Here is a 15,783-nt window from a genome sequence, read left to right on the forward strand (position 1 = left end):
ACTTCTTGATGAAGTGGTGCATTTTTTCACATTGCCAGTCCGGGATTAATTAAAACGTTTATTCAAGTGATTCAGAACATCCTTTCAGGATTGGGGAACTATTCCGATACCTTGGGGAAATGTCCACCAACACAAAGTTGCTACGGTAGTTGCTACCGTACATTCCAATTGTACATCATAATCGAATGGAATGTACAGGCTTCGATACGACTGATGTAGCGATACATTCCAGCTGTGCCTGCTGCCACCAATATATTGTTTTCATTTCTCCCTCCTGTATTCATCTATCTAGTTAAAGGCATTTATCAATGGGTAGTAATGAAAGAGCTAATAGTCAAATCTGAAATGGAGTTGTTCTACAAAAGTATGGACTAGTAGAAAAGAATGGCTCGGTGCCAAGTCTGAATAACATTGTAAATTATATGGAACACAATATGGAGGACAGGTTGTCTTTTTAATAAAGACATTAAGATGGCAGTCTGCAGTAATAACATGTGCTTCATTCAAGGCCATAAAGATGCTAAGATTGAAAAAAATAGCTGACACTCCAGAGATAAGTAATAACTTATTATTGGATGAGCTTGATTTGGACCCAGCTTTCCTATATTGTGAAAGGCTACAGAATCTTTCAGTCATGCCATATTCAGACTTGGTAGGAATGTTTTACTGATAAGAAAAATGTATAATTGTGCTAACTCGCCTTTGTTCTGAGAGTGGGAGCCCGAGAAGCATGCCAGGGGAATTTCCTAGCGTGGTAATTCTGCAAATTGGTTCCCATAGAAACAAAGATTCTTTTAAACAGAACGGCTTTTGTCAGAGAAGGGAGGGGAATGTAAAATTAATAGAGACATCTCTAATGTTTTGCACGATTTTTGTTTGGAAACGAGGGGGGCTACGCCACTTTAGCTCGGAATAGAACAGTGACTGAAAATGGTGATGGTGATAATGTTGCGAAGCATCAACCCGTCCCAGTGATAGCAGTCTTTCAGCCTTGTACACACAGTGGAACCACTTTGTGGTCGGTGGATGTGGACAACTCAGAATCCCCATTGAAGAAGGATATGTTCTTCTGCTCAGATCCTGAATATACAGACTGCTCTTGGGAAAAAGTTCAGGTACAAGATGCAACTCAACCATTAAATGTGAGAAGAAAAAAAAAGTTAACTGCAATGAAACAACTTGTTCTATAGGAAATAATGTTGTGGATGAATTGGAGTCCAGTGATCTTTCTGAAAGGTATTTATCAAGTGAAGATGACAGAGAAATAAAAGTTAAGAATGGCTCTTCAGATGAGTCTTTTCAACCATATTGGAAGAAGAAGAGTAAGTTACCAGTTAAGAAGTGCAACATTAAGGATGTGAAGAAACAATCTGGACAAAAACGTGGCCGGAAACCAAATTCAAACTTGGAAAGGGAAGATTTCCCCACCGTGTATCGATGTCAGTATAAGGGTTGCTGTGCTGTTTACATAGGAGTTGACGGACTTAAGAAACATATAAAAGAGCAGCATGAAGAGGTGCGTGAAAGACCTTGCCCCCACCCAGAAGGTAACAAGGTGTTTCTGATTGATCGCTACCTGCAGCATCATGTAAAGCTGATCAATACAGAGGAAAGAACATATTTACAGATCAGGACGAAGTGCAAAGCCTTTGGTCAAAACTTTGGAAAGACAAACCACATTTGATCAACAATCTTGAAGCATTTTGAGCTCCATCGTATGACCAAGGGTCTAGAGAAAGAGAAGTTGAACATTTTGAAAGGGGTGGGAGATTGTAACCTTCACGTGGTCCGCCCTGTTTCGATGAATGCAATCAACCCGGCGTGCACAATCAAATAAGATCAAATAGAACAAGTTGTCTGACAACTTTAGGCTGTGCACACCATACGCAAGAAGAACATTTTGAAACAGATGGACCTCTTGAAAGAGATTATGCATAACCCTATCCAGGAAGACAATGACTCAGACCTGGTGGGTAATCAGTGTGATGACAATCAGGACATTGATGAGGATGGCAATTATGGCGTTTCTGATGAGTAGGACAATTGCCATTTTGTTCCCAACCCTGACCAGGCTAACTGCTCTCGGATTAAATTTGTGTATTTTGCCTGTTTTTTTGTACTCGTTTTCTTTCAATGTTCGAAGGGTAGTATGTGTTCAAAACCAAAAGCTCTCTAAAAAGGCCACTCATTGATTACAGTTGATGCTCAAGCCGATACATCTCTACTGGGTGCGGATAAAGGCCACGTAAAGATGAACAGGCAGAGATCCCCCAATGGTGCCCTCCCCCCCCCCCCCTCCCGCAGGCTCTGTCCCAAGCATCGTGTGGCAAAAGCTAGATCTGCTCTCAACAAGGGGAAACACTCAGAAAGCAGCTGGCCCAGATGGACTCTGGACTTATGCACCAATCAACTGACCAGTCTTCACTGACATCTTCAATCTCTCCCTTCAGTCTATTGTCCCTGTCGGCTTCAAGATATCTCCATTATCCCTGTCCCCAAGAAGCATAATTACCAGTCTCAATGACTGCCGCCCAGTGGCTCCAACATCAAAAGTTATGAAGGACTGGTAATGGCCACTCACGCACCAATCTCTTGCAGTCTAATCACTTACAATTTGCACACAGGGGTCTAAGATTATTGTTCCTCTGCAGGGGTTCAGTCATGCACTACCCCCCCCCCCCCCCCCCACCCGTCACACAACTGCCTCTGCATCTGTAGGTCCCTCATCAGCCACCTGTGGACCCAGAGACAGTGGAAGCAAGGCATTTCTGACCGTGAGGGAGTGACAGATATAAAGGGTTCAAATAGGGTTTCGGCCCGAAACGTCGCCTATTTCCTTCGCTCCATAGATGCTGCTGCACCCGCTGAGTTCCTCCAGCAAGCTTGTGTACCGACAGATATAAAGGGTTGTGTGAGCCATGATCAGCTGGTCTGGAGGTACATGACACGACAGCTGATAAAACAGGATAAAGGTGTTCCACTTGGCACAGTGGACAACTGACACCACCGAGCCAAAGGAATATTCAATCTACACCTCCAGTTTGACTAATGTGCGGCACTGCATGCAAACACTGAACAATTCCCACGTCACCTAGACAATGTAATTTCTCATTGTTGGTTTTATTAAAAGAGAATTCCATTTCATTTGTCCACATGGTTTCACACACAGATGGTACTGGCGGTGTTAGGGGATCAGCCCAGGGGTAGGCAGGCGGCAACTGCAGTTTTATACAGAGCAGTAATGCCCTAGATACATGATTTATTAAAACACCTTTGCATTCGCTCATTTTACAATCCCTGATTCTCTCTATTGCAATAAACTCACATCCTTTGTAAAATCAGTCACACACAGAATCTTTTAAACATCATCCACTCAGTCCCTTGAATCTTTTATATTTCCTCTTGGTCAGATTCATTCAAAAACATAATGTGACCACACACGAGAGGCGCTAAACATCTGTGTATCTCTCTCTCTGTTCAACACTAGAGTTCAGGTGTAAAGGCTGGTGTCTGACAAACTACCTGGCAGGGGAGAGTGGAGGTTGGTTGGAGCAGGCTGGGGGGGCTGAGGATGGGTGCAGGAGGGGGGGAGCGAGCCTTGCATGTGTCCAGTGTCCAGGCAGAGCAACATCAAGCCTTGTTCAGCCAGCTCAGGATTTGCGGCACATAGTAGGTGATGATGATATCAGCTCCTGCAGAGTCAAGATACAAGAAATCACCAGCAGTGCCAGAGGAATCAGCAGCCCCCAGCACAGTCACCGTCCCCACCCCTCACCTCCCACATCCCTCAACCCCCCCGCTCCTCACCACCCCCGCCCCTCACTGCTCTCCACCCCTCACCACCCCCCGCCCCTCTCACCACCCCCCGCCCCTCACCCCCCTCACCTCCCACACCACCAGCCCCCGCCGCTCACCCCCCTCACCTCCCACACCACCCCCCGCCCCTCACCTCCCACATCTCTCATCACCCCCCGCCCCTCAACCCCCCCCTCCCCCTCACCACCCCCTCGCCCCTCAACTCCCCCCCCTCACCTCCCACATCCCTCACCATCCCCCCCCCCCCTCCCGTGCGGGGACTTCAGTACCTGCCCTCCTGAAGCCGGTCAGTGCCTCCATTACGGCCGTTTGCAGGTCAAACGCCCCCGCCTGGGCCCCGTGCCACAGCATCGCAAACTCCCCCGACACGTGGTACACTGCCAGCGGGTGGCTGGGATACTGGGGGGGGGGGGGGGGGGGGGGGGGAGGACAAGGAGGGGGAGAAAGAGAGGGAGGGGGAGAAAGAGAGGGAGGGGGAGAAAAGGAAAGATTAGAAATGCAACAAGCCAATGAACCCAGTGAACATAACATTTATATTTTTAAATTTATCTTTATTTGGAACAAATAGATTTCCAAAAATAAACATTAGCTGCCCTGTTCCCTTGAACATTGTCTGTGTTCCCCGTCAGGTCGGGCTTGTGCAGGGTTGTACATGAGCTGTGGAGGTGTTCAGGAGCTGTACATGAGCTGTGGTCTACATGAGGTGTACATGAGGTGTGCAGGAGGAGTACAGGAGGCGTACAGGTGCTGTATATGAGCTGTGGTCTACATGAGGTGTACATGAGGTGTTCAGGAGCTGTACATGAGCTGTGGTCTACATGAGGTGTTCAGGAGCTGTACATGAGCTGTGGTGTACATGAGCTGTGGTGTACAGGAGGCGTGCAGGAGGTATAGGGGAGCTCAGGGCTTGAGGCACCACTGTCTACGTGGCCGGTGGGAAGGATCACTGACGATGGGACAGACGGGATCGACATGAAGCAGAGTCACGTCGCTCCAGGTGTGGAGTCCCCATTGTTAACCAGCCGGCGTTACAGTTCACCCCTCAATAAAGAAAATAACCCCAACCCGTCTCACACCCAGGACACAGAACTCTGCAGCACACACAGTGCTGGGGAAACTCAGCGGTCAGGCAGCATCCGTGCAAGGAATGGACAGATGATATTTCGAGTCGGGACCCTGCTACTGACCGATGGGAATAGGAGGCAGAGATGTGGAATGGAGGGCAGGAACGACTGAGGGTGAGCAGGGAGGGAGGGTCCCACAGATCCCCCGGGGTAGAAGAGGAAAACCAGCTCCCCCCCCCCACCCCCACTTCCCCAGTCAGCCTGAACCAGGTACCAGGTACCCACTGCCCCCGGCGTACAGGGCCATGTACACAGTGGCTGTACAGAGGAGCCCGCTGGTCCCCTGTTCTACAGACACAAACCACAGCTAAGATCTGAGACCAAACACACTCTGCAATGTGGTCACAAATCAGAGCCATGTTTACAGTTTGCACGGTTATTTCCTCGCCCCGCGGCAGTGACCAGGGTGCTGGTCAGCACCTACCTTGTTCTTCACCTCACGTATCATGTCCAGGTACGGCATTCCCGGCTTCACCATCAGCACGTCGGCCCCCTCCTCCACGTCACGGCCCTGCAGCGAGGGAACAGCCCGTCACTACTGCACGCCCCTCCCCCTGTGTAGCCCCCGACCCACAACTCCCCACACAGCCGCCGACCAGCGATGGAACAGCCCGTCACTGCAGCACGTCCCTCCTCGTGTAGCCCCCGACCCACGAGGGCACAGCCTATCACCGCACCACTGCAGCTGAATGCATGCCCCTCCCAACGCAGCCCTGCAGTGAAGGAGCAACCCGTCACCGCACCACTGCCGCCGGATACCCACCCCCGGGCAAACCCTGCCCCCCCCCCCCCCCCACCAACCCCTGCTCCCCCCCCCCGGGCAACCCCTGCCCCCCCTCCCCCCGGGCAACACCTGCCCAACTCCCCCCCAGCAACCCCTACCCCCCCTCCCCAGCAACCCCTGCCCCCCAGTGTACAGGGGCCCCTGACGTGGCCAGACACTCACCACGGCCCGCATGGCGAGACCTCGGGCACCCGGGGGCAGCTGGTAGCATTTGCGGTCTCCAAAGGCCGGCTTGGACAGGGCAGCGTCTCTGAAAGCAGAGCGGTCAATGTCAGTTAGTGGCTGTGGCCCCCAAGTTCAACACAGGCCCAAACGTACAAACAGCCCGACCCCCACCACTCTGTTCAACACAACTCACCGGAACGGCCCATAGAAACACGAAGCAAACTTGGCACTGTAGCTCATCAGGGAAACCTGACGGAAATATCACATCCACATTATCACCTGTCAATCACCCCCCCCCTCCCCCATACCTAATGTCCCCAACACACTCCCTCACCCCTCCCCCCATCTCCCCCTCTCCCCCACATCACTTGTCCCCCTCCATTCCCCCTCCCCCACACTGAATGTTCCCAGACCCCTCACCCCATGTAACCCCTCCTTCCTCCACCACATCTCTTGTCCCCCTCCACCCCGCCATCACACCTAATGCCCCCAACCCATTCCCCATCTAACACTCCCACCCCTTCCCTGTCCCATGTTGGGTGTGTGCGGGCTGGGGCTGGCGCTGGGTGTGTGCGGGCTGGGGCTGTCGCTGGCGTGGAGGCGAGCTCACTCGGCAGCCTGGGGGGGGGGGGGGGGGGGGGGGGGGGGTACCAGTGTCCAGTCACTGGCAGAGGGCCAGTGAAAGCCACTGGCTGGGATCCAGTGAGCCCACTGGCTGAATCACCCAGTGCCCAGACTGGGAACCATTTAGTGACACACTGAGCTTGCTTGTCCCACATCAATGTGTTCAAGAGCAGCGGACACTGCACACAAGCCCTTCACCAGCAGGCAGGTTGTTGCAGCGGTTAGAGCCACTGCCTCACAGCGCCAGAGGCCCTGACTTCCTCCGGCTGCCTGACCCGCTGGTTTCTGCTGCCTGAGCCGCTGAGTTCTCCGGCTGCCTGACCCGCTGAGTTCTGCTGCCTGACCCGCTGAGTTCTCCTGGCGGTTGGCTTTTACCTCTCTGGATGCCCTTGTTCAGCATTACCTTGTTTCCCAAGTCATTGGAGACGAGGGCCTGCTTTATGGAGCCCACTCTGCCGTCCATCATATCAGAGGGGGCCACGATGTGACAACCTGAAACAAGAGTGGCCGGAGTCAGTGTCCAGCTGGACATTTAGTCCACAGGGTCTCACCCGCGTTAATAATCCCACAGCAACCACCACTACCCTCCCAGCATTGTTCCACCACACCAGGCAATCCATTCCTGGAGGCAAGAATGATCCCAGGAATGAGTGGGTTAACATATATGTGTTTGTTGGCACTGGGCCTGTACTCACTGGAGTTTAGAAGGATGAGGGGGAAACTTACTGAATAGTGAAAGGCCTGGATAGAGTGGATGTGGAGAGGATGTTCCCACTAGTGGGAGAGTCTAGGACCAGAGGCCATTGCCTCAGAATAAAAACATCGAACCTTTAGAAAGACGAGGAGGGATTTTTTTAGTTAGAGGGTAGAGAATCTGTGGAGTTAATTGTCACAGACGGTTGTGGAGGAAGTCAATGGGTATTTTTAAGGTGGAGATTGACAGATTCTTGATTAGTACAGGTGTCAGGGGTTATGGGGAGAAGGCAGGAGAATTGGGTTGAGAGGGAAAGATAGATCAGCCATGATTGAATGGCAGAGTAGATTTGATGGGCGAAATGCGCTATTTCTGCTCTTAGAATTTATGAGCTTATGAAAGTCAAAGTCAAATTTATTCGTCGAAGGTGCAGTGAAATGAATTTGCCAGCAGCGATACACTTAAGAAAAACTACAATCCACAATAGAATTTAACACAAACATCCACCACAGCATTCTTCATTGAGGAGGATCATCCTTGGACAATGCAATCCATTCCTGGGATCATCGTGAAACAACACCGTGTGATCAAGGCTGCCTTGGGCACTTTGGAAGGAATGTACGAACAAATGATGGATTAAAGTTAGCTCCAAGTTTGTTCAGTCCCATTAACGTGACGAGATGTGTCAGAGTTAGTGATTTACGCAGTGGGGGGGGGGGGGTGGGGAGGGGCAACTGCCTAAATCAATCACAGTAATCGTGTCGGTGGAGCTCCCTCCAAACCAGCCTACACCACGGGTCACCCTTGCCCCATGAACTCACAAGGTGACTGGTCACTGCTGGGTAGAGCCCAGGTTCAAGGCTTGCTGTTGGGTTGCCTGTGGGGATGGTCACTGGGTTACACGTGTACAGTAACACAGCGGTTGCCAGTTCTCCCTCACTCTATGTCACATAAACATTGTCGTAAGCTGCTGCCTCCTGCTCTCACCTGCCTTGGCGTAGGATAGTGCCACCTCTGCCAGCCGGTGGCAGCTTGCTTCATTGTTCAAAGTCCCATCCTCACGCAGTATTCCTGCAACAAACAAACCAACAGTCACGTAGAAACAAGGAACTGCAGATACTGGGCTACGAAAAAATGCAAAGTGCTGGAGTAACTCAGCGGGTCAGGCAGCATCTCTGGAGAACATGGATAGGTGACGTTTCAGGTGGGGACCCTTCTTCAGTCTGATTGTGAGAGTGGGGGTGGGGGGGATGAAAGCTGGAAGGGGCCAGACAAAGTCTGGCACGTGGATACAGGTAGGGAATGTTTGATTGGCAGATGGTTGGATAAAGGCCAGAGATGAAAAGACAGAATGTGCGAGATGAGGATTGCAAAGTTGTGAATTGTGAAGCCAGAAGAAGGACAGTAAGAATGTCATTGTTCTACCAGGGACACAGGACGATAAAACACTCGACATGAGCGGTCGGTGTGAAAGTGTGTAACAGAAAGCCAGAGGCGAGGGATTTGCTGCTGGGTGGGGCGGCTGCGGACACAACCAATCCCGTTACTCACCACAGTGGCCGTGGGCAGTGTAAGGGCAGAGACAGACATCACAGGCGATCAGCAGATTTGGGAATGTGCTGCGGAGTTTCTGAATGGCCAGGATGGCCGGTGTGTCCTGAACATCTGCTCCTGACCCTCTCTCATCCTGCCAACAAAACTCAGTCTCAGTACAACCCATCAGTGACATCAACAGAGACCCTCATCATCGCTCAGTGGAGAACCCCAAACAGTCTGAAAAATACTCGTGGCCACAATCAGGGAATCTCCTATCACACACTCCCGGGGACAGGGCGGGGTAGACAGTGAAGCTCCCTCTGCACTGCCCCGTCACACACTACCAGAGTACAGAGGGGGGACGGTCGGGAGGGAGGGATCTCCTAGTCCATCTGCTCCTGGGCCTGGCCAAGATGGCCATTCGCCGGTCCAGGCAGTGGGTCGTCGACAGCCGCACTAGGGTTGACTGCCTGCCTCTTGTCCAGGCCTACGTCCGTGCCCGCGTGTCCCTGGAAAGGGACCACGCACGCGGTGTCTACGGGGACTGTGGAGGCTTTCCGTGAACGCTGGTCACTGCGGGATGTTGAATGTTTTGTTGATAAAGTTGCCGTTATATTAATTTGATGATCGTTTGTTTGTAAAACTGTCAACATAGGCAGTCTTTGATTGTGCTAATTTGTATATTAATTTTTATTCTTTTGAATAAAAGTATTTGTATAATTTAAAAAAAGAGTGAAACTCCCCCCGTCACACACACTCGCGGGGCAGGGACAGGGCGGGGTAGACACAGTAAACCTCCATCTACACTGTCCCGATACACACACTCGCGGGGCAGGGACAGGGCGGGGTAGACACAGTGAACCTCCATCTACACTGTCCCGTCACACACACTCGCGGGGCAGGGACAGGGCGGGGTAGACACAGTGAACCTCCATCTACATTGTCCCGATACACACACTCGCGGGGCAGGGACAGGGCGGGGTAGACAGTGAACCTCCATCTACACTGTCCCGTCACACACTCGCGGGGCACGGACAGGGCGGGGTAGACACAGTGAACCTCCATCTACACTGTCCCGATACACACACTCGCGGGGCAGGGACAGGGCGGGGTAGACACAGTGAACCTCCATCTACACTGTCCCGATACACACACTCGCGGGGCAGGGACAGGGCGGGGTAGACACAGTGAACCTCCATCTACACTGTCCCGTCACACACACTCGCGGGGCAGGGACAGGGCGGGGTAGACACAGTGAACCTCCATCTACATTGTCCCGATACACACACTCGCGGGGCAGGGACAGGGCGGGGTAGACAGTGAACCTCCATCTACACTGTCCCGTCACACACTCGCGGGGCACGGACAGGGCGGGGTAGACACAGTGAACCTCCATCTACACTGTCCCGATACACACACTCGCGGGGCAGGGACAGGGCGGGGTAGACACAGTGAACCTCCATCTACACTGTCCCGATACACACACTCGCGGGGCAGGGACAGGGCGGGGTAGACACAGAGTGAAGCTCCCGCTACACACTCCTGGGGCAGGCTTGGTGCTGGACTCTTACCTTGGTGACTTTGGTTGGAACTCCAAAGATCAACACACAAGCCAGCCCCTGGTCGACAAGAGGCCGCAGCATCGCCTCCAGCTTATTGACTCCATACCTGGAGAGGCGGAGAGGCAGAGAGGACAACAGCCCGTTACATCACACTTCCACTGTCCAGCTGTTACCAGGCTAATAAACCATCCTACCATAACCAGAGAGCAGTCCTGAGCTACTATCTTTCTCATTGGAGACACTCGGACTATCTTTGATCAGACGCTACTGGCTTTATCTTGCACTAAATGTTATTCACGTTATTGCCATTATCATGTATCTGTACACTGTGATTGTAATCATGTATTGTCTTTCTGCTGACTGGTTAGCACGCAACAAACGCTTTTCACTGTACCTCAGTACACATGACAAACTAACTAAGTAACAAGTAAGATCTCATTGTTCTATCTAGGACATATGACAATAAAACACTCCTGACTAGCTAACAACCACCTCACCCCCCAGAGGGGGTAGACAGAAGCTGCCCACCCTCCCCCAATCAGCTTCCCCAGGCTATCACTGCCGGGCGGGCGGGGGGATCCTCAAACACGCGGCTTCCCTCCCTCAGGAGGGGGCCGGTGAGAGATTCACCTCCAGCAGGGATCCTCGCAGGTGGACTGACCTGGCTTGTCCTGGGAGGCTGGCAATGGGTTCCACAGCGTTCGCATCATCACTGCAAGAGACGGGAAAAGCATCAGCGCCACGGCAACAAGGTCACCACTAAAGCTTCCACAACCCGCCTGCCCAACCCCAACCCTCCCCGACCCCTGCCTCCCTGACCCCAACCCTCCCCGACCCCTGCCTCCTGACCTCCAACCCTCCCTGACCCGTCCCTCCCCGACCCCAACCCGCCCCGACTCCTGCCTCCTGACCTCCAACCCTCCCTGACCCCAGCCCCTCCCCGACCACAGCCCCCCATGATTCCCGACCCCCAACCCTCCCCATGCTTCTCCTCGGGCCCTTCCCCAATCCCTCCCTCGTGAAATTAAACACAGGCTCTCCGTGGCCCGGGCTGCCAGTACTTACGTTACAAAGATGGGGTAGATGAGGTTGTTGGCGGTGAAGGTGGTGGCGCATGTCTGCCAGGCGCGGAGTGAGGGGTGCGAGTAGCCAGCGTGGAGCAGCGATCCGGACTGCATCGTCCCGGCCGGCACTCAGCGCCTGGAACACACGGGGCAAGGGGCGATGAGATCCAGGACCCAGAGAGGCAGGGAGACAACACCACCAGGACCCAACTCACAGGACAACTGTGTCACCGGGACCTTCAGCCCAAGAGTCTGGATTCACAGGGAGGGGTTCTTGTCTCTCAGCTCCCCAGTGAAGCCCCACCCCCCTCATAACCCCCCCCCCCCCCCCCCCCTCCCCCTCCCTCGTCACACCCACCCCCTCACTGCAGTGGGGCAGAACGCAAACACCAAGTTGCCTGGCATGGAGCTAACTGTGGTGGGGAGAGAGGGGAGAGAGGGGAGAGAGGGGAGAGAGGGGAGAGAGGGGAGAGAGGGGAGAGAGGGGAGAGTGGGGAGAGTGGGGAGAGTGGGGAGAGTGGGTAGTTACCCCGTGGCGGACCTGTTTCCAGAGGCCGGGACTCGGACACGATGGTGGACCAGATACTGCGGCTAAACCCCACCACAGCGACCCTGACCGTGTGTGGACCCGCAGCACGGAGACGGGAAGTCAGGCGGAAGGAACCGCCCAATTCCCCGCTGACCTGCAGAGCAGCTAGTCTGTGGTCAGTCTGTCCCTCCCTCCCTGCTTGGGCCTGTCGGCAACTTCGGCCCCACCAGTCCAGTGTTTAACCCGTCGCTGCCCAATGCACAGGCCTGCTCCTCTGGTGAACACGATGAGGAAAGATAACGATGTCTCACTGTAGGGGGGCAGCGAGCAGGTGAATAGTCAGATGCCGTCCACAAATACACAGTGAGTGAGTGAGTGACTGGACAGCAATGTCAATGTGGGCCCTGTAGTGTACAGATGCTGGAGTAACTCAGCGGGTCGGCTCGGGTCCGGCAGCATCTTCAGGCCCGAAACGTCGCCCATTCCTTGTCCCCAGAGGCTGCCCGGGCCCCCTCCCCACGCTCAGGCTCCATCCCCCTCCCCGGGACCCCATCCCCCGGGCCCAGGCCCCATCCCCCTCCCCCGGGCCCCATCCCCCTCCTCCGGCTCCATCCCCCATCCCCGGGACCCCATCCCCGGGACCCCATCCCCATCCCCCGGGCCCAGGCCGCCCCTCTCACCTCTCACCCGGACGCGATCGCCACTGCGGGGCGGACACGGACACACACATGACGGGTCCGTGGCTTCGCCCTCTGATTGGTGGATTGGTGTCACTGGGCGGGCGCTGCGGAGAGCAGCAGCCAATGGGCGAGGTGTGGAGGCGGGACAAGCTGCGGCCCTTCAGCCCGTCCGGGCGCTGCTGGACATTCCTCAATACACACAAACGGCCAAAGGGAGCGGGAATGTAAACACGAAACTAGTTCCACAACCTCACCAACTATAAAATAACACCAGTGGCTCTTTTGTCAATTAACTTTCATGAATGACCTTCGGTTAACGACTAAATCGTAAATGAATGAATGGAACTTCCTTTAGTCTGTGAAAAACCCTCCTGATTCTGGACATCACTTTTCCATCCTTTAATGTTTTCCCACTGCCTCAAACGCACACAAGATTCTCTCACCTTTTCAAGTTACTAAAGTCCAAGATTCCTGGGACTAGTAAATCCCTTCTGTATTCTCTAAAGCCGAACATATTTCCTGAACGTAACCAAACTTTATAAATTATTAGCACAACAATCTTGCATTTTAAGCAGTAGCTTTTAATACCACATTTTCTCAACTTGCTTTTCAAACTGAGTCTTATGCACCTGCATCAGTCATGAATATCTTTTTATAATTGTACTATTTATAAATGATCTCAACTTCCATTAGAGAAATTCAAACAATATCTTCTAAATTAATTGACAGGGTAAGCAAACCATTGTCAATATCCTCTGTCTAGTTTAGGTTATTACTGTCACATGTACTGAGGTGCAGTGAAAAGCTTCAGTTTGCGTGCCACCCAGACAAAGAACACAATGACAAGCAAGGTGTCCACAGATAAAGGGCGCAACATTCAGTGCAAGTTAAAGTCTGATAAAAGTCCAATCACAGATAGTTTGAATGGCTCCAATGAGGTCGATGGGAGGTTCAGGATTGCACTCCAGCTGATAAGAAGACGGTTCAGTTGCCTGATATCAGTTGGGAAGAAACTGTCCCTGAATCTGGAGGTGTGTGTTTTCACACTACTGTACCTCTTGCCCAATGGGAGAGGGGAGAAGAGATAGTGACTGGGATGAGACTGGTCCTTCATTATACTGCTGGTCTTGCCGAGGCAGCGTAAAGTGTAGGTGGAGTCCATGGATGGGAGGTTGGTTTGTGTGATGGTCTGGGCTGCATCCACTACTCTACACAACTCTCTGTACTGACTCCACACAGGACTCTTCACTCTCCTCACAACGAGTGGAAGCAAGTTATCCTCAACTGTGGGACAGTCTAAGAGAAAGATTTCTCATGGCAGCCTGACTGTATTCCAGGAGTTTATTTCTATTTCCATCCTTGCCCTTTCCTGTTTCTGAAACTTCCCTCAGTACTGCAGCACTTTAAACTCTGCTTTCCTCCAACTAGTCTCTCAGCCTTTACTTGTTCATTGTTTTCAACTACCTAACACATAAACTCCTGAACCTCCCTTTCCGTAACACACTGTGAAGTGAGTTGCAACATTTATGTCAATGGAACTAGAATCAGATGATATTCCTCTCCATGTAAGAGCTTTGCAGCCAATCGAGTACTTTTATGGAGATGTGTGTGCAACTTTTTTTTTCACACAGAGGGTGGTGAGTGCCTGGAACGTGGTGGTGATGGCAGATACGATCGTGGCATAGAAGAGGCTTTTGAATAGGCACATAGATTTGGAGGAATATGATTATGTGCAGGTAGATAAGAAATGGTCTTGGCACGATGATTGGCAGAGATATTGTGGGCCGATTGACCTGTTCTATGTTCTAAGATGCAGACTCTGTTACAATGTAGGAAACAGTGGACAATTTGCGCACATCATTGTGAAGATTCTCAGGTGATTGTACCTCGTGAGGTAGGAGTGTGCTGCATCTCTTAATATTACTCCTGATAATAGTCTGATTGTTGATCTGAGGGTTAACATAAGGTGTTGCAAGCATTTTTATTCTTGTTTCGTGTGGATTTTAGACAACAAGACAGCCAAGTCTTCACCACTCACATGCATTGATCAGCGAGAATGAGACAACTGGACAACCGTGCAATCAGCACCTTCCTGGCCATCACTTCTCCATTTTGAGTGCCAGGGATTCCTATGAATTTGTGATGCCATTACTTTTTTTTCCATCTTCCTGGAAATTCTTGTTGTGACAGAATGACAGTTTCATCCCAGCTGTTATCAGCCAACTGAACCATCCTACCACAACTAGAGCAGTCTGAACTACAATCTACACCTCATTGGAGACCCTCAGGCTATCTTTAATCAGACCTTGCACTAAACGTCATTCCCTTTATCCTGTATCTGCACACTGTGGACTGCTCGATTGTAATAATGTATAGTCTTTCCGCTGACTGGATAGCACGCAACAAAACAACTTTTCACTGTACTTTGGTACATGTGACAATAAACTAAACCTTGTATATCTTTCCTCAGGACCAAATGAAGCCATTCTTCCTGTAGCTGACAACAGGCTGAAGTTCTAACAGCAATGTTCACTTATTAGGACAGCATGAACCTCGTGATTCCAGCATTGCTCCATTGATCCTTCCCCCATTGAATACTCTGGACATTTATTAGCCTGACAGTGAATGCACTAGCCAGTGTGCTGCTGCTGCTTCAAGATAAGAATGCATTCCTATCTATCTCTTTCAGGGCTCCTCCTGCCTACCATAATCCACACAGACTCTTTTAGGTTTTAAGTACAGCCAGCATAGATAGAGTCACACAGCACGGAATCAGGCCCTTCAGCCCAATGTGCCCATGCCAGCCAAGATGACCCAGCTTCCATGCATATCATAGACACAAAATGCTGGAGTAACTCAGCGGGTCAGGCAGCATCTCTGGAGAGAAGGAATGGGTGACGTTTCAGGTCCAGAACTTCTTCAGACTGATGTCGGGAGAGGGAGGTACATATACTATACTCGTTACCCTGACTGATGACTATCATGTGAATTGAAGAGACCTGCTAATTCTCAGTACCTGTCCTATCAAGGTCCACTAACATCACTACCTCACACACTCTAGATTCCAGCATCTGCAGTTCCTTGTGTCTCCACCTCACGCAACCACGTCGACTCTTCACATGTTCCAACGCCGTCTCTTTTCTAAAAAAACCTTCTTCCCGATGACTTTTACATTTCTCACTCTGATGCCAAATCTCCACCTCTG

At 51.8% G+C, this 15,783-nt stretch overlaps 1 protein-coding gene across 3 annotated transcripts; it reads right to left on the minus strand.

Annotated features, from left to right (window-relative positions):
• Positions 1–3,396: 3,396 nt before the first annotated feature.
• Positions 3,397–12,690, minus strand: alad (aminolevulinate dehydratase). Of its 3 annotated transcripts, none has more exons than XM_033048596.1 (12): positions 12,586–12,690; positions 11,371–11,505; positions 10,967–11,017; positions 10,315–10,411; positions 8,759–8,894; positions 8,195–8,278; positions 6,917–7,005; positions 6,083–6,138; positions 5,887–5,974; positions 5,365–5,451; positions 4,086–4,215; positions 3,397–3,692 (listed from the first exon to the last, which is right to left on the minus strand). In XM_033048596.1, exons 2-12 carry the CDS (start codon positions 11,481–11,483, stop codon positions 3,631–3,633), a joined length of 993 nt encoding a protein of 330 aa, XP_032904487.1. In that variant the 5' UTR covers positions 11,484–11,505; positions 12,586–12,690; the 3' UTR covers positions 3,397–3,630. The 3 variants fall into 3 exon arrangements, with proteins under 3 accessions (XP_032904487.1, XP_032904485.1, XP_032904486.1); XM_033048594.1 differs by lacking the exon at positions 12,586–12,690 and adding an exon at positions 11,911–12,179; XM_033048595.1 differs by lacking the exon at positions 12,586–12,690 and adding an exon at positions 11,899–12,179.
• Positions 12,691–15,783: the final 3,093 nt, after the last annotated feature.

Source organism: Amblyraja radiata, chromosome 32, assembly GCF_010909765.2.
Source record: "Amblyraja radiata isolate CabotCenter1 chromosome 32, sAmbRad1.1.pri, whole genome shotgun sequence".
Lineage (NCBI taxonomy): Eukaryota > Metazoa > Chordata > Chondrichthyes > Rajiformes > Rajidae > Amblyraja > Amblyraja radiata.